Source organism: Antechinus flavipes, chromosome 6 (genome assembly GCF_016432865.1).
Source record: "Antechinus flavipes isolate AdamAnt ecotype Samford, QLD, Australia chromosome 6, AdamAnt_v2, whole genome shotgun sequence".
Taxonomy (NCBI): Eukaryota; Metazoa; Chordata; class Mammalia; order Dasyuromorphia; family Dasyuridae; genus Antechinus; species Antechinus flavipes.
Genome location: NC_067403.1, coordinates 129681202 through 129700409, shown reverse-complemented (window position 1 = coordinate 129700409; position 19208 = coordinate 129681202). Strand labels below are relative to the sequence as shown.

The 19208-nt window shown below is 31.1% G+C and overlaps 1 protein-coding gene across 4 annotated transcripts in view; it reads left to right on the top strand.

The window, feature by feature from the left end:
- The window catches only part of AP1AR (adaptor related protein complex 1 associated regulatory protein), a 43031-nt gene extending 24852 nt beyond the window's left edge, over positions 1-18179 (top strand). For 2 of the 4 annotated variants that reach the window (XM_051967132.1, XM_051967134.1), the window contains exons 4-10: positions 574-599; positions 1154-1250; positions 3139-3237; positions 5124-5182; positions 5668-5741; positions 10653-10781; positions 16245-18179. In XM_051967132.1, the coding sequence (XP_051823092.1) occupies positions 574-599; positions 1154-1250; positions 3139-3237; positions 5124-5182; positions 5668-5741; positions 10653-10781; positions 16245-16510 (750 nt within the window). In that variant the 3' untranslated portion in view covers positions 16511-18179. The remainder of the gene's footprint in view (positions 1-573; positions 600-1153; positions 1251-3138; positions 3238-5123; positions 5183-5667; positions 5742-10652; positions 10782-16244) is intronic. The other 2 variants (XM_051967133.1, XM_051967135.1) reach the window with 2 other exon arrangements.
- The last annotated feature ends 1029 nt before the right edge of the window (positions 18180-19208 follow it).

Here is a 19208-nt window from a genome sequence, read left to right as displayed (position 1 = left end):
TTTTTATTTTCAATTAAAAATTATGATTTGCTTTCAAAGGGAAAATGAACATTATGTGATTATGTAAAACAATATTGACTGATAGCATTAATTAGTCATTGATTTTATATATAATATATAATTGGTGAATGTTGATGTTATTTTTGTTTTGTTTTGCTTTAAAAGTGTTTTTACCATTCCCCTGAAAAGAATGAGAAAGTGTTTTGGTAGGAAGTTCAAAATATATTCTCAGCACCAAAGAACAATTTATAAGGAAGTAAAGAAAAAATGGACATTTGTGAATATAATTTCTTCTATTAATATATATATATATATATACACTTTCTTGATCTGGTCATTTGTTATATATTTTCAGTCCTCTCTAATGCTCTGTTGGGCACATGACATTGTTCTTTTTTGTTTTGTATTTCTTTTCTGTTTTTCTTTTTTCTTTTTTTCTTTTCAAAAAAAAATAAATTTTTAAAAATAATAAAGAAAAATACTATCATTTACATATATATATTTTCAACATATTGATTTCTTTTTTTAAGGTGATTAATAAAATCTAATGAATATTTGATTTATTTGGAACAGGGGGAAAGCCCAGGAAGTAGTCATAGGTAAGGATTGATTTGTATAAATGTGATAAAATTTTAAAAAATTTTAAACACAGTCTTTAAAAATAACCAAGGAAAAGAACACTTATTATTTTCCCTGTTTCTTAATGCAAGCTTTCTCCTCCTCCTTCCATGTTGCAAATTTTTTTAATTGTCCTATTTTTTCATAGTTTACTTGCCCCTTTTAATCAATAAAGACTTGGATGCTAGAATAGCATTAAAAAGGAGCCAGTTTTCTAAAAGTTCTCTTACTTTTGTTAGTTACATTTGTTACATGAGGAAGAAGTAGTAATGTTTTAATCTCAGAATTATGCTCTTAGTAATCAAGAACATTTTCATTTAATATTCCTTATTTTTAATGTAAAAAGTCATTAGTCTGGCTCAGAGTGATTACAATATAAATATCGTACTGTTATTCCAGTTTAAATTTAGTATTGCTTCACTTTTCTATAGAAGTAGTACTGTAGTGTTGCTTCTAGAATATTTATTAAAATCATACTACTAATTTACTTTAATACTTTTTGACATTGCAAAAATTTTGTACTTTTTTCATCTAGGCCCCTTACTGAGGAAGAAATAGCTGACCTAAGAGAGAGGCATTATGATTCTATTGCTGAAAAACAGAAAACATTTAATTTGAAAATTCAAAGAGAGGTAAATAGAATTCTTGGGTTATACATGTTGAATATTTGTTGTGTTTCATTCTCAATTTTTTGTGATGTTAAGTATTATGTTGACTATCTCTTCACAGTTCACTTTGTAACAGTGTTGTATTATGATCAAAAGAGAGGAGGGGAGTTTGAAGTCAATTTGTGTTACTTCCCCAGCACTAGTCTTGTCTAGGAGCAAGTCACTTAACAGATTTGTGCCTCTCTTTCTTCATCTGCAACTCTACTCCATTGAAGTGTTCTGAGGAAGTACTATCAAAGTAATATATAAAAGGAATTAATATCTTTAGATTCATAATTTAATCTAATTGGGACTTAGTAAATCAGTGAAAAGTTATAGTCAATCAATAAATCATTCAGTTCACAGGGAGTTGGTTCTATAGTATTTAGAAATATGTGGGAATTTAAGAAAATAACCCTAAATTCCAAAGAGGGACTATGGTCAAACATATTTCAGGCAGCATAGTCAAGTAGGAAGAATCCTGGACTGGACCCTAGGAAACCTTGCTTCTAAGTTCCACTTTGAACAAATTGTCTATTGTGTGGACCTCTGTTTTCTCATCTGTTAGAGATAAGGAGGATCAACCAAGTGTCCAAACCTAATGATTGATTCTTATAAAGTTGGTGGAAAAACAGATTCACAGAAAAGCTTGAAAAATTATTTTGCTTATAAAATGGATTTCACTACTGTCCAGTTTCTTGGACAATTTTAGTATGTTTAATATTGTAAAGGAAGGGGGAAAAGTAACTACAAGGATGATAACCTAACTACTGTTTATCTTAATGTTTATGGGATGATTACTATTGCTTAATGGCACTTAAATGTAGTTTTCCAGATATGACAGTATATATTAGTATTGTCTTTAATCCAAGTAGAACAGTTTTGAAAATACATGTAGCATTCGTCGTAAATATTTTTTATTAAAAAAGCAAGTGATATAGAAATTTACAGTGGTGTTTAGTTCAATCAAAAAGAAAGGCAACAAAAACATATGTTAGCCAAAGGGTAAAAACCCATAAAATTCATATTTTAAGAAATATGATTATTACTATAGACATCTTGTATACTACTTAGTTAACAGTAACTATGTTCCAGAGAATTTTTGAACAATAATAAAACTGAATGTTTTAAAGCAAAGCAATGCTATGCTAATTAAGTGTGAAAAACTCCAAAATTAAGTGAAATTCCAGAAAATTAAACTTGAGGATTACCTCAAGAGAAATGTTCAGTATGACTGGGCACACATTACAAAGAATTGTGCAAAAGAACTATAAAGGATGCTTATGTAAGGTTGGAAAACAAATAGACTGATCATATTATGAAGCCAGGAGAGGAGAGAATGAGAATGAGAAATATGGCAATGTTGAATAGAACCAATGTGGGAAATTTACAGACAAATACAGGCAAAGCTGACAGAGTTAAGGTAGGCATAGATGAAGTGTGGTTTTAGCTCTTGAATGTATCCCTCACATTGGTGGAATCAGAGCTTTATTGAAGTGAGGTCATTTGTAAATGAAAATGTTGTCATTGATTGATTAGGGAAGACCATCAGCATTATAATAGGATAAAAGTATATAAAGTGAAATGGTGTGAATACTAATTATACATTGTAAAATGAGAAAACATTCATAAGCCTAAATTGAGATACCATTTCATAATACAGAATATAAACTTATTAAGTAATGTTCAAAGTTTTACTTGTTATAGAAAAAGCTGAAAAATTAATAACTTAAAATTTCTACTCTAACATGTAAAAACCAATTTTTTTGTTGTGAATAATTTTTTTTTATTTTATAAATAAGCATTTCATTATTTTAGAGCAGTTAGACAGGTTCTGATTTTTGTTAACCCTTATTGTTTTGTTCATATACAGTTAGCCTTACAAGAAGAGAAGTTAAGACTAGAAGAAGAAGCTTTATACGCTGCACAGCGTGAAGCAGCCAGGGCAGCAAAGCAGCGAAAGTTCTTGGAGGTGAGGGGATAAAGACCCCAATATATAAATAACAGCTGCTTTTCTATTTATTTGAAAAATGCACTAAAAGAAATTATAGTTTTTGACCTGTTTTTCCCCCAAATGAAAGTCATTTTGTTTATCATTGTTTACTCTCTGCCTACCTTGTAAGAATTTTTAAAGGCAAATTAATGAGCCTTTTATGAATATAAAATATAAATAGTAGCATGCAGTCACATGCCTACTGTGATTAATATTGTTCATTTTGGGATTAATAAGTGCCATTTGCCTTAGAAAATAAAAATGTTGGATTATTATTTTCTTGAAAGAAGAATTATTTTTCATAAGTATGCAGTTTCCAGAAAACTTTTTCAACATTGTAGCAAACAAACTTCTTAGTAAAAATTAATACAATACTTTATGAATATTTTAAAAAGTATACTGAGTTATTAGTTTGTATGCTCCAAAATTTTATGTTAAATTACATGTTCTGTTCTACCTTCATAATTGAAACATGTAGTTCACAGAAAGTAATATAAAATATATGTCAAAGAAAATAAGATGGTAAAAGCCTATATAATATTTTATGTTGTCTTATTATCGATTAAGCAGCTTGTACATATGTTTATATCAAATTAATGCCAGGTTGAACTCCTGGGAGAAATATGCTTTTATGTGCTCATCTGTTATTGCCACTGTCTTGGCCTTTTTCATTTTTGTGGAAATGTCAGTGTTCACAATATAATCCAAAAAGAAAAAAATTTGCAAAGTAAAATATTAAGTAGTCAAGTAATCTATCTGTACCCATGAGGGGATTTAGGGGCCATCTTATGGACAAAAGCCCTGTTGGCAAAAATTTGGCCTGCATTTTTTGTAATTTTGGTTTAAAAGTCAGACTTGTAAGGCAACAGACTTACCAAGTTGCCGTGGCAGTTTTGCCTACATAGAAATGTGCATGTAGTGATAATTGAATCACAATACTCTTTTATTTCTAGTCAAAAATTAGTTTAGTAAATGGGAAAAAATCCTGGAAATTAAAATTTTCAATTTCTTATTCAGAATTTAAAATTTTTATTTTTATAATTGTCAGAATCTGATTTTTTTTTCAAAAAAATTTTAGCAGTGTAAGTGAATTATATTGGCAAATAGATATTTTGTAATGTCTTCAAAACGGAAACTATATTAGAAATTATTTCTTATATTTTTCTAAGAAAAATGTCTTTTTATATATGGGGTAGGCCATTTATTTTGTTATCATACCTGAGATTGCTATATCCTTGTCTCTTTAATGACAGCTTCCAGGATACAGTCATTTAGATATTGCTTAATATTTCCTAGGGTTCTTGGAGCCAAGGATGTGGGAATGGGGAATGGTACAGGGGCGGGGAAGCAGCCTAGTAAATGTCTTTTTCCTTACCTTTGATCAGATTTTAATTTTAGAAAACTGCTCTTTTTGTGAGTTGACTTTCACAGAGAAGCTCTCCTCTGAATCTACCAGTTCCCCAGAAACTGGAGAGAGTCCTCTCTATTTTTGGTTACTATAGAATTGCTATCAAAATTCAATATTTATTTTTTATAGTAAATTTAAGCTCTCCTTATATCCTCAGGGCTATATTGATTCATTTAAAAGTCTGTACTGACAGAGTCATCTGTCATCTCATCTATAAAATAAGGGGATTAGATTCGGTGAAATCTGAGATATAGTCCATCTCTAACATTCTGATTCCATAAATACAATACAAAAATAAAGGTGTTTAGAGGAGAATAATAATAAATAGAAATATGAGGACCCCAGTTGGTTTTCCCCCAACTAGAAAGAATTTTTGGTAGTGATAGAATGATTTAATTTATTTTTTCTCTGACATCTGAATTGTTTTATTATTTTATATTGTGTTATTTTTATAAAGCAAGAAAGGCAAAGGATTATGCAACGATCTCATCATGCTAATACTGGAGAATATCAAAGGTAAATAATAAAAAGTGCTTTTTCTGTCTTTCTGGTGGGAAGTTCTAATGGCCACAGGGAGCAAGGATCATTTCCTTCTTTTATTTACTTATTTAAAAAAAAAAAAAAAACATTTATAGAGGAATGCTCACTTGTTTGATCAGAAAGCTGTTGCATTTTCAGTTATGTGATATGTCATACTCAGAGATTTTGACTCAGTTCTGTTTCTCTGAAAATTTTCTCTGTCTTTTTATGGCAAAGTAGCTTATGTATGGGCAAATAACTTACTTTTTGCAAAAGAAATCCTAGATATATGTTCTATAAATGTTTATTGTTCATTTAAAAAGGCTGAGCAAAAATCTGCTTGTATTCCCAAACTTTTAATTATATAATAGATTCTCTCTTTTTGAAATACAACTTGACTTATAAATCTTATTCTTCACAAATAATGACAAATAATAAATAGGATCTATTGTAAATATAAAAAATGTTTTGTTTTATTACAGTTCAGGGGCAGAAGAAGACTTTGAATATTATTTGAGAAATACAAAGTCACAATATGAAGTTTTTCGTAGTAGTAGTAAGTATTTTTAATCATACAACCACAATGTAAAATACATTTCATGTGTCAAAGACTTCACAAATAAACGATCAAAATTTCCTCCCTGGGATTTTCCTAAAGCTGTCTTTTTAGAACATATTCCCTTCCCTACTCCTCAACCCTCTCCAGCTTCTAACTCAAGTATTTTCCACACAGTAAGCATATAATAAAAGCAAAATGAAAGCTGTATTTATTTAAAAAGTTAATTCTTCATTTGTGTCTCTCAGGAATTCTTAAATTCGTTTTGTGTGTGTATGTGTATGTGTGTGTGTGTTTTGGATCTTTTTGGTAATCTCCCTCCCCAGAAGAATGTTTTTAAATGCATAAAATAAAATATGTAGAGAATTATAAAAGAAACCAGTTATATTGAAGTAGTTAAGAAGTAAAATTTAAGTCATGGATGTTAGATTAAGACCTCCAGCTTATATATTGTAAGAATTTTTCCTTTGTTTCAGAGCTTCTTCCTACTTACCACATGAGGCCACATCTAGCATTATTTCTGAAAAACATTTCCTATAATCTAGGTTTTCTATATGATTTACTTAAGTCTTGTAGTTTTAGTGTTGCAAAGGTACTTCTCCACTTATTAAAACTATAACATTCTTCTCTTTCTTAAAATATTAATAAAGCAAAAAAAAAAAAGGTCTCAAACTATGTTTTGGCTTTTCCAGATTTTTTTTTTAAATCATCCCTGTTAAATGTATTACTATGGATTATGTAGTTAAATAATGTTTTTATTTCTGTCATTAAATGACAGGTTATGATTTTTCTGCCCAGAATTTTCATTCATGGTCTGATTTTTTTTTTTAAACCACAAACTCCCATAGTTCCTCTGACTGAAAGTAAAGAATATGATCACAGTAAAGAGGTAAAAGGGACCTCACCTCGGAGGTCAACCTTGTCCAACCCATACTCAAACAAGAGTCTTATCCATTTCTCTAACACATAATATCCCATCTTTGTTTGACAAACTCTAATGTGGGGAATCTATTACCTCTCAAGGCACTATATATATATACATATATATATATACACACACTTTTAGATAATTGATATTGTTAAATATTTTTCTCACACCAAGACAAAAATCTGTTCTGTATAACTCCCACCAGTTGTTCTTAGTTCTATCCTCCAGGACCAAGAAGAAAATCCCTTTTCCACTTGACAGCTTTTCAATAGTCAGCTCTTTTTCTCTCTAGCCTAAGTAACACCGGTTCCTTCAAATTGTGTTCCTTTGGGCTAGAGGAAGGCAATTTCTTTTTCATTTCTATCATGTTCCCCAATTCTTGGCACCATATCTGATAAATAAGGGCTTAATAAATGCTTGTTGATTCATTGATCCTTGTATGGCATAATTTTCAGTGCCTTCATTGTCCTTATTTTCCCATAGAGCCATTCTTGCTTGTCAGTGTTATGACTGAAATATACAGGAGCCCATGACAGGCTTGCTGATGTGGGACATAATCAATTAGCAGCTGTGCTTGGCATATGATGTGCTTTTCCCAGAGGTTAATGGCAACATGATCTGTAAGACATATTTTTCCCAGTACACTATGTAACTGTGGCTACTTGGTGATATAGAAACTGTTTAAGGATGGCAAGTGAATGTGTTAGTGTCCTTCCCATCTAACACTTGACAGGAGTGAATGTTCTGTCTCAAAGATTTAAAGCTGGAAGAGACTTCAGAAATCAGTTCATGGGATCCAGTCTTTCTCAATTTAAAGTTAATAAAATTAAAGCTGAAAAGATTAATTGACTTAAGTCAAAGTCACATAGGAGTAAGTTGTTGATCAAGCTTCCAGTTGTGGTTGTTAAGCTCTAAATATAATCACTCAGTAAACATTTATTAAGAGCCTACCATGTGCCAGACGTTGTAAGGATACAAAAAGAGGCAGAAGCCCTCAATGAGCTTACATTCTAATGGTTATTTTTCACCCACAACATTTACTGATTGTGGAGAAATAAAATACTGAAATTATCTCTAGATCAATAAGCTACAGAATACAGAAATTAAATCTACTTTTTCTTCCAGTATGTCTTAGATTTTGAAAGCCCAGAAATAGAAATCAGAGCATTTCTCTTCACGTAGCTCTGTCCTTGGTGCTTCCTTCATGCTCTCATTTCTTTATAGAGTTGTCTGGTCTCTGTTCTTCCTCCCCATAGTTAAAAGTGAAACAGGCAGTTTCAGATAATTATATGTCCAGGATATAGAATCTGCAGAACAACCAGAAACAACTGATTTCAAGATCCTCTGTGGATCCATATAGGTAATTTGAAGGAAAGAAATTTAATGAAAGATCATCACAAGAAAAGAAGTAATAAGAACATCTCATTCCTAAATAAGAGTAGCTATTAATAATAACTAATATTTACATAGCACTTAAAGTTGTGCAAAACTGTTTTTTTTTTTATTATATCATTTGCTCCCTACTCCAGCTTTGATTCTGCAGATGAAAAACTGAGAGGTTAAGTGACATGCCTAAGGTCACAAAATTAGTAAGTGGTTTAAGTGAGCTTTGAACTCAGGTCTCCTTTTTCTGAATTTAGCACTCTCTGATATGCTATACCTAGCTACCTTTCATAAATCTAGTGTACATCCTCCCAAAAAAGGTGAGGGAAAAACAATACGAATAGATTATACATGGATGTATGTAGCAAACACATGGATATCCCTAAGAAGGACATCTCATAGCCTTACTTCTCTAAGACCACCCATGTGTTATGATGGTACTACTCCACTAGACATCATCTCTTCAGGACCATCAAACTAGCTTTCTCAGGTCCATTCTGAAAAGTATGAACAAGTGGCTAAAAACTTCCTTCTGCAGGCCGGCTGATAGTTCTATTGCCATATCCCTAGACCTAGCTAACAAAATCCAGGCTAAGATGTATTAGCTCTTTTCTAGGCCTGTACCTGGGGTCTTAGATCACAGTCCTCTGAAGCCTAGAAATCCTCAAGATATACTCTGGCCTAACATGCAAATAAATGAACGGGGCCAACAGTGAACTAAGAAGAACAGTAACTACCCACTTGATTCATTTCTTTGAGCAGTAAAATCCCCTGATCTTCCTTTCTCTTGCATTGGTTTTAATTTCTATGAACCTGAATACTAATATGTCTGTGGTAATTTCTTTCTAGTTGCTTCATAGCAATTCTTTTATTACATAATATTCCTTTAAATATAATACCCTTTTTTCTGTAAATGTCAGCCTATTATTAGCTTCTTATTGGCCTAATCAAATCTTTTTGGTTTTTTAATCCATCAGTTGTACAAAATCAGTAGTTCAAATAGCTTAACACTGATGCTAGTTTTTAAATCTTCCATTCTCTAAATTTTGCTATAGTGTCTTGTCCATATATCTCCTTTGCTGCAATCATACTTTGTACTTGCCCCTCAAATTGTAAGCTCCTTGAGACATAAATTATAATTTTTCTCTTTTGTACCCTAGTATCTGTCGGTGGTAGAGATACTGTAGGTACTTAGTGAATATTTATTGAATTGATAAATTTAATTTATAAGGTCAAAAACCTTTTTCAATCTAAAAAATCCATTCCATTATGCTTCTAAATGAAAATTTTCTTGTTTTAGGTTATTTTTCTTTAAAACTGTTAGATTTTTCTGTTAAACAAATTTTGAAGAACAGATAATGAAAATTTATCTAATTTTTGTCAAATATAACTTTCTAAAACTTACCTGAAAGGACTTTAATGAATTGTACATTTGCTCATTGTTTGGGGTCTTAAAGGTTTCCATAGAAGTCAGGCAGGCTAAGACCAGGATTGTTAAGAACCTTTACCATGGACTTGTTTTACTTCACACATGAAGGCTTATTGACCTAATATGAGATGCCCTAGGTCTGGAACTTGTAGGGACACAAGGGAAGGATTAAAGGTGAAGATTATTACAAGATTTCAGGAGTGGAAGGGGTAAAACTATCATTGCCTCAGGTTCAGCAGGAGAAAGGAAAGAGGAGTGTCTTCTAAAGAGCTTACTTACTCTCCAACTTGGCACAGATTGCACAAATTCTCTTTATTGCTCTAATCAGTGGATATGATAATTACATCTTTTGTCCCCTTGTGTCAGAATAGTTTAGTAGTATGGGAGGCAGGGCATAAATTTAAAAATAAAAAAAAATTCAAGTAGTCATTTAGGCCTTCTAATTGATTTCCCATCTCTAATGTTACAATGTATACAAGTATACAAGTTACAAGTATAGAAATATCATGGATCATGGAAGGTTCCACATTAGAAATATCCAACATAGAAGTTTCCAATATGGAAATTCTAGAGAAACATGAAGTAGAAATACCATGGAATTGAAGTGTATCTAGAGCAGAGATGACTTATCACAGGCAAACCTTAGGAACTTCAGACCAAAAAATGTTTGTTTTTTTTTTTTAATAGCCATCAAGTATAACTAGTAATGATGAGATTGTGGAAGAGAGGAGATCTGCCACTAACTAGCTATTTGGGCAGATTTCTTCATCATCTCACTGTTCTTATTTATAATTTGGATTGAATGATAAAATTTGTCTAGTTTTCAAATTCTGAGATAAGTAGTCGTTAAAAGAGGAATCATAATATAAACAGGATGAAACTATAAACTAAATTACTACATTTGAAGAGAACCATTGTGATATTGTAGAAAAAATTGAATTCATAGCAAGAGGGCCAAGTGCCACTTGGAAGTCATGATTATAGAGAGATTGTTTTACCTTTGAGCCTTAACAACACTTGCACCACTTTGTAGGTATTGTTAAAAAAAACATTTTCTGAACTCTAAAATGCCTTTTTTTTTTTTAAGTGGATAGTTAATGCCATGGTGGTTTTTATTGTGGTCAGAATGGTTAGGGATGATGGTTTTTAATTGTTTTGGTGTTTGACCTAGGGCTTTCATCAGAGGCCACAGTTTTGACCCCAAACACAGAAAGTAGTTGTGACTTAATGACCAAAACCAAATCAACGAGTGGAAATGATGACAGCACATCCCTAGATTTAGAGTGGGAAGATGAAGAAGGTAATATTTTAATAATTCACAATTTCATATTTTTTAAAAATTATTAGAATTTTCTTCTGTCAAGTTTTACTAATGCCTTTTGTTCATGCATTGGTTATTTCTATATATTCTTCCCATCTAGAAAAGCTTTCACTTAACTATCCAAATAAAAAATATCTGAAAAGGACCAAACAGTGACTACAACCTAAAACACATACAGCATTCTTAAACATATTTCTATGCTGTTTGCTCCCTTCTCTCCCCAAAGAATAGAAAGGGGCGTGTGTGTGTGTGTGTGTGTGTGTGTGTGTGTGTGTGTGTGTGTGTTTCCTCATTTTCCTCCCATGTCGAGATAGTTATATAGCATTTGATTTTTCTTTAGTGGGCTTTTTAAATAAAATTTCTATTATTGTAATCTTTTTATTGTTTTCTTGGTTCTGGCCTATTTTATTCTTTATTTTATTCACTTGATATGTCTTTCCATGTTTCCTTGATTTCCCCATATTAGTCATTTCTTACAATGTAACAATATTTGATTATTTTTATATGCTACAATTGTTCTTGCATTTCCAATTTAAAGAACATACATGTTGTTTCTGGTTGTTGGGAGTTTTTTGTTTTGATTTTCTTTTGTTTTTTCTGCCACAAAAAGTGCTGCCTCTGAATAATTTGTTCTAAATGGTACCTTTTTGTTTTTTACTTCCTTTAAATATATACCTAGAATTGGGATTTCCCAGAAATTTTCTATTTAATTTTATTGCTGATTGCAGTATAGTTTGTAAGATTTTAAAATAATTTCTTATGGCCAGAAAAGTGGATCAAAGTAGATTTCTATTAATTTTCTAATCGTGACTAACTACTGCCCACTTGTGGATAACATGATCTTATTGATATTCAGAAATTAAGAGTTTGCTCTATTTTTGCCAGTTGGTAAGTTTAAAAATAGTTTAATTGTTTTTAAACTTATTTTGTAGTTGACTGCTGCATAAGATCCAATTTTAGGTTTTTGTTTTTTTTTTTTTTTTGAGAAATATTTTTGATGTAGTGTCTATACTTTATGACAGTTAATATTTGAATGTTTTAAATAAGATTCATTAAGAAAACATGAAGAAAGGGCAGCTAGGCGCCACAATGGATAGAGCACCAACCCTGAAGTCAGAAAGACCTGAATTCAAATTTACCTTCAGATACTTAACACTTCTAGCTGTATGACCCTGGGTGAATAACTTAACTCCAATTGCCTCAGGGAAAAACAACAACTATGAAGTCTCAAATTATTTTTTAAAAAATTCTTTACAAGCAAGGAAACATAGATAAGTATGAAACATGAAGAACTTAGTTACAGAATATTAGTAATGGAAAGTACCGTAGACATTTGACCAAAAGAAAGAATATGATAGTATGCATTTTGCAATATTTTCCTTGAGTACATTTTCCTCAAGTTTTATTTATATTGAAAAAATTCACCAAAATTGACACCCTAGCTTATAAGTATATAAATTTTTTGAAATTCCTTTCCCTAAAGTTGTTTGTACTTAAGATACTCAAGTATGGGAACCTTCAAAATATGGAATCTTTTAAAATTAACAAATTATGTTACTATTGGAGTTCTGTTATTAATCTGCTTTGTGTGCATTTAACTTAAATAATTGAATTCATTGATAATAAATTCATAATGTAAGTATACTAGTAGTTCCTTTAGAATAGAGCATCTTTGTTATATACTTGAGTCTCCCTTACTGTCAACCTGGTACAGAAATATTTTGGTTAGGAGTTTTGTTCTGTTCAAAGAAATCATGATCTCTGACCAAATGAACCAGTCTGTACTTGGAATTAGACCCTAAGGATATAGCTCTTATACTTGTCACCAATAATGTGGAAGATGTTTTCTTCCCTGAACTCACAGTTAGGTGGCACATTTGATAGAACACTGGACTTGGAATCAGAAAGACTTGAGTTCAAATCCAGCTTCAGACATTTAATGACTGTGTGCACTTAATTTTTCTCAACCTCAGTTCCCTCATCTGTAAAATAATGAAAATAATAGCACTTCTCCCTCCCATCCCCTGGGGGTTGTTGTGAAGATCAAATTAAGTTTGCATTTACAAACTTTAAAGCTAGCTATCAGTACTGTTTTATATCAAAATACTTGATTTGATTAGAATAATTGGATTTTATTTTTTTAATTGCAGATTTTTTTCAGATTCATCACTCACTCCAAAGTTTCTTCTCATCAGATACAAATCATATACTAGCTTTAGACAAAAGATTAATAGTGATAAAATTTTAGCAAAGTTAAGGGATACAAAATTAACCCACAAAAATCTTTCACATCTTTATTTGCTTTTAGTAAAGGTCAACAAATAACATAAAAAGGAAATGCAATTACAATTTGTGGGTCCTGACTGTGAAAGCCATTCCAAAGCAGGGTTAAAGGTAGGGAAGGGAACTATTATAAGGACACTGTATCTAGCAAAAAAACTTGCGTTTATCTGGGAATTTACTCAAACTGATCAGCACACAGCCTTATGGGTCCCTCCTATATGATTGAAAGTCATAACAAAATATGTAACCATGTACAAATTATAGCAAGATATAACAAGTATACAGTAACCAGAACATAACTTTGACTGTGTCAATCACATAATCTTGGGTGTCTAGTATTTATCTAAGGATGTTAGCATGTTGCCCGAGATCTGATCCACAGGCCCCGTGATATATGTAATGATGCTTTGCAGCTCTTCTTCCCTTTGATTTCTCTAATTACCATGGGACTTTGGGAGTATCTTTGTGGGAATCCACTTGTCTTACAGCTGCCTCCAGACAGCCCCTAAGTAAGTAACCCATTATAACTATTAAACAACTCATATAATCATAATGAAGTTCCCTACTACTTTCTTTGGTACAATTAGCTTGCCCTTTGATTAAGGTAGAGGGTAGGATTTGGTTGAAGAATTCTGGATCCTCCAATTGGTGTAGATAGCAGGATACCAAAGAAATGCAGAAAACTGGCACAAAGCTGGAGAGAATCCCAGAATGATCTGAAACCTCAGAGGTAGTCCATGTGTTGGACTCATTTGAGCCTGCTGCCCCTGACTGCCCACCTCATTTGTCTTTAGGGCTGGTGTTGACTTTGCTCTTTCACACCTCCCCTAAAGAGTGAAGAGGTGAACAGGTACTCTGTGAAGAGGGGAATAGGTACTGTATATAAGCAAAATCAATCCAATAAAACTTTCACCTCATCCCCAACCTTCCAAACACAGTAATTATCAGTTTTAGGTTTTTACATTATAACAATAACTTCAAATAACTCCATTAACAATCTTACAACTTTTATAAGTGATAGCCACATTGTCTTAGCTGAGCTTCCTTTACTTAAAGCAAAATTGAAATATCCAGTTCCCTAAATAGTGGTTATAAAACACTAAAAAACAGGATTAGCAGGACAAATAAAATAACATAATTGGTTTTAAACAAATTTTCCATCTTTTAGTTGTTCCATTCTTTTCCTTTTCCATAATTTGTTTAATACTTCCTGAGTCTTTTTACTCAGCAGTAGATCCAACTGGTAGGATTTTCTTTTCCCAAGCTATTGCTGCTCTGGGGGTTTCTTCAAATATTTGGGAATTACTCACTTTAAGATTATGAGGATCTGTGTTAAGAATAATTCAGAAGTTGTAATGACCAAAATAAAGGAGAACCTAAATAACGATAAGGGATATTTACTGTGTTCAAGTGGGTTGAATTAATATAGTAAAAATGACTAATTATGTTACTATCAAAATACCAATAAGTATTACTGTTAGAACTAGAAAATAATTATGATTGTGTATGGAAAAACAAATAGATATGAATAAAAGAAGAGCATTATTTTTTTAAAAATGCTAATCTTGTATTTCTAGACTTTAAAATGCTCCAAAACAATTATCAACACTCCCTATTTGGTGAGAAACTAGATCCATACTCATACTCTATATACTATTGAATTAAAGCTAGATGATAGACATAAAAAGCAATTATAAAAACTATGGGAAAAAATAGTATAACATTTATTGTAAAGAAGAAGGGAAATTACTTTTATATTCAACAAATAGAAGGAATTATCAACAGAAACATTATAATTAAAAGAAAAAACATTGAAAAACATTTATGGTAAAGATGATAGATAAAAAAATCTGGCATCTAAAATATGTGAAGAACTATTAAAAAATAAAAGGGTAACTTCTAGGCACAGTTGATAAATAGATAAAAGATTAAAAAGATAGATGATTTTCTTTTTTTTCTTTTTTAAATTTTTTTTGTTTTTAATGCACAAAACCACAGTGTTAATAATTACTTGGAAAAAATATATAACCCCATTAATAATTAAAGGGATATAAATTAAACCAACTTTTGATACAACTTCATATATCAGAATTAAAAACAGCAAAACTCAGTTATGGCAAAATTGTGGAGAAACAGTTGTAATCATTTCTGGTTGGTGACTTTGCAAATTTAGAATCTTTTTGAAATCTAGCCCTTTAATATATAGTCATCCTTTGACTCCAGAATTCCATTTATGAGAATATGTCCTCAAATGTTGTAAATAAAACACACACAAATAAATATTCTTCCAAGTTGTTTCTTATTTGTAATTAAAAGAAGAAAATTAGATGCCCAACAATAGGGAGCAAACTAAACAGATTGTGGTATATTTGCACATATTATAATGCAACTAAGGAGTATGAGGAAATATACCTTTGTGAAATAATAAAGAGGTAAAGAAATTCACACTATAATCATGTAAAAAGAAATAAATGCTATATAATTGGAAATAGGATCCTCTTTTAAGTAAGGATTGTTTTGTGTTGTTTTTTTTTTTTTTACCTTGTACCCCTAGCATTGTAACATATTACCTAGTATATAGTTAGTCTTAATAAATGCTTTTTACTTAATAAGAGGGAGGGAGAAGCTACATTTTATGTATGAGATACATTTCACATATTTAAATATAATCAAGTGCAAAGTTTGTTTATTAGTCTGCATAGTTTATAAATCATTCCTTTTTTAAAATAAAAATCAAGAATTTTTGTCAGTGGCATCAGAATTTTTTTTTAAACATAATAATTACAGCATTAGAATCCTTTTTTTTGTTACTTCAAACTTGGCAGACCAGTTCATCACATTAATTCTAAAACTATCCTTTTTTGTTAATCTCTAACTCCCTCAGGACTATTGTGCATTTTAAAAAAATATTTTGTTGATAACTCTTTACTTTTTAAAAATATCTCTATCTCCCTTTTTCCTCCCAGTTTTTTATTTACAGTATTGTAGTTATTATAAAAATGGTTCTCCTGATTCTGTTTATTTCACTTTATGGTACACTTTGCAGTTCCCAGTGTTCTATTGCATTTACATATCATATGTTTAGTAGTTCCTTCAATTTATGGGCTCTTGTTTTGTTTCTAGTACGTTATTTCTTTAAACTTCTTTTTTAAATTATAGGAATGAATAGAATGGTCCCATTGAGAGAACGCTCCAAAACCGAAGAGGATATTCTACAGGCTGCATTAAAATACAGTAGCAAGAAAACTGGAAGTAATCCTACCTCTGCTTCTGATGATTCCAATGGGCTGGAATGGGAAAATGATTTTGTTAGTGCTGAAATGGATAACAATGGTAATTCAGAATATTCTGGATTTGTGAACCCTGTTTTAGAATTGAGTGCCTCTGAGTTAAAAAAATCTGAAGCAGATCAGCAAGATAGATAGGGAGAAATCTTCTGGCCTTTTTATCAGTCATGACCAAATGTTTAAAATCAAATAGAATATATATGTTTGTTCTGAGCCTTTTTTGTAAGGAAGAAATTATGTGATAAAAGTTAAGTAGCAAAGAATAAGAGTGATAAAATCTGTCTAAATTCAGAATTAAGTTTAATTTCATCATGATTCTCTCATGCTTCTGAATATGTTGTAAAGATTCTTATTCAGGTACCATTTGGATTGGATAGCCTCTGAGGTCCCTTCCAACTCTTAGATTCTGTGATTATTAAAAACTGTCTGCTCTTATTTATGTATACCAATTTAATATCTGTAGATTTAATTTGTTTCTTTGGAAATAGCTTTCAATTTCATTTTCTTTGCATGGCGCTAATATTGTTTTAAAAAATAAAAACATGAAAATAATAAGGCCTTTTTTTTTTTTTTTAGCAGCTATAAAAGGCACTATTTCCTGAAGGTTTTTTTTAAGTTTTCTGTGTTCAGTAACCTTAACCAGAGCACTAATATTCATTTCTATCAAATTGCTAAGATATTATGTTCATGGTATTATTGCTAAACAGGATTGTTATGAGGCCTGTGAAAGAAATGAGCACTCTCAGAATTGGAAATTTTTTCATTAATGATGATCAACACAAAATTGAGGATAGAGCTTAAGTGTTCCACTTGAGAGTTATATATTCCTGCAAAGGGAGTGTTTACTTTAGATTGTATTTCCAATTTCTAGCTGTTATTTTTTTAAATCTATATTGGATGAGTTTGGAATAATAAAATAAAAAACTTGGCCAGAGGACTAAATTCTTTGCTGAATAAATAATGTGGGAGTTCCTAAAAAGAATCAATATAAGTATCTTGAAGAAACTTGTTCTTGTATAAAATAACAGATTTTATTTGGTTTTCTCTTGTATTGTTTTTATGTATTATAATAAAGGGGTGCTCTGAGAAGTAAAACTAAGTGTAACTTACAACTATAAGTTATAACTACTGCTAAGATCCACAAGATGTCCTAAAAGTCTTAGTGTAGTTTTAATCGACTTCAGACAACACCAAGGTTTTTGGGACACCATACATATTAGGCCTTTCTTTTCTCTACTTTGTAAGGAAGCAAACTCCTTTTAATTAGCTGCATTTCTTGATTTTACTAGCGGATCTAGTATAATTTCAGTAGCTAAATTGTTGTTTCCTTAGTAGTTCTTTTTCTTATAACAGTGTTAATGTACTTATTAATAAGACACCATAGAAAAACTAAGACACAAATGGTGATGGAAGTTCTTGCTGTATTTTTTTAAATCACATGGCCATTCAATATTTTAACTTGTCTGATGAGCAAGGGTATCTGTAAATTCATCTCCTTTTTTAACTTGTAAAACTAAGACACTGACTGAACATGTAAATATATTTCATTAAAGATGTAATTATTTTATGAGTTTTGCCATAATTTAAGTTTGTAGCTATGTCATTTAAAAATTTTTAAATGTAATCTACATTCATGCTGCCTGTAATATGCTTTTTAAAGTTTGTATACATCAGATGTATATTTTTGTTTGGGCATAAGCTACTTGCTAATTTTTCTTGGTATTTTGTCCATATTACAGACTTTTGAAGGAATGGAATCAACTTCTCAAAAGTTATAAATAAATACATTTTTACATTTAAAAATAAATCATCTTGCTTGTTGCTGTTTCAGGCTTTTATCAACATTAAAAATATTATGACCACTGATTTATAGAAGATATTTTATTGATTCTGAAAGACATGAAGATATGATTATTTGGATATAAGGTAAATATTTGGAAGGATAGTTTGAGGACCTATACCTACAAAATGACCTGGACTGCTGCTGTTACTACATTGTGGAAGAAATTTGGAGTTTCTCAGAGAATTGATGGGTTCAGAAGTATAAAAATCATTTTTAAAAAGCAAAATAGATTAGTCTTTGAATTTCTTATTTTAAAGAAAAGGAAGGGAAGTTGTGAAAAGTAGACATGGCTTAGAGTAGCTAACTTCTGAAGTTTCAAATATAGGTAGTTCTGCCTCAAAATGCCTTTTCTGACATTGCCTTTTTTTAAAACTTCAATTTCATTAGGCAAGGACCCACACTTAACATCACATACCAAGATAAGATCAAAATGGGTCCATGACCTAGGCATAAAGAACGAGATTATAAATAAATTAGAGGAACATAGGATAGTTTATCTCTCAGACTTGTGGAGGAGAAAGAAATTTGTGACCAAAGATGAACTAGAGACCATTACCGATCACAAAATAGAAAATTTTGATTATATCAAATTAAAAAGCCTTTGTACAAACAGAACGAATGCAAACAAGATTAGTAGGGAAGTAACAAACTGGGAAAACATCTTTACAATTAAAGGTTCTGATAAAGCCCTCATTTCCAAAATATATAGAGAACTGACTCAAATTTATAAAAAATCAAGCCATTCTCCAATTGATAAATGGTCAAAGGATATGAACAGACAATTTTCAGATGAAGAAATTGAAACTATTATCACTCACATGAAAGAGTGTTCCAAATCACTTTTGATCAGAGAAATGCAAATTAAGACAACTCTGAGATATCACTACACACCTGTCAGATTGGCTAAGATGACAGGAAAAAATAATGATGAATGTTGGAGGGGATGCGGGAAAACGGGGATACTGATGCATTGTTGGTGGAGTTGTGAACGAA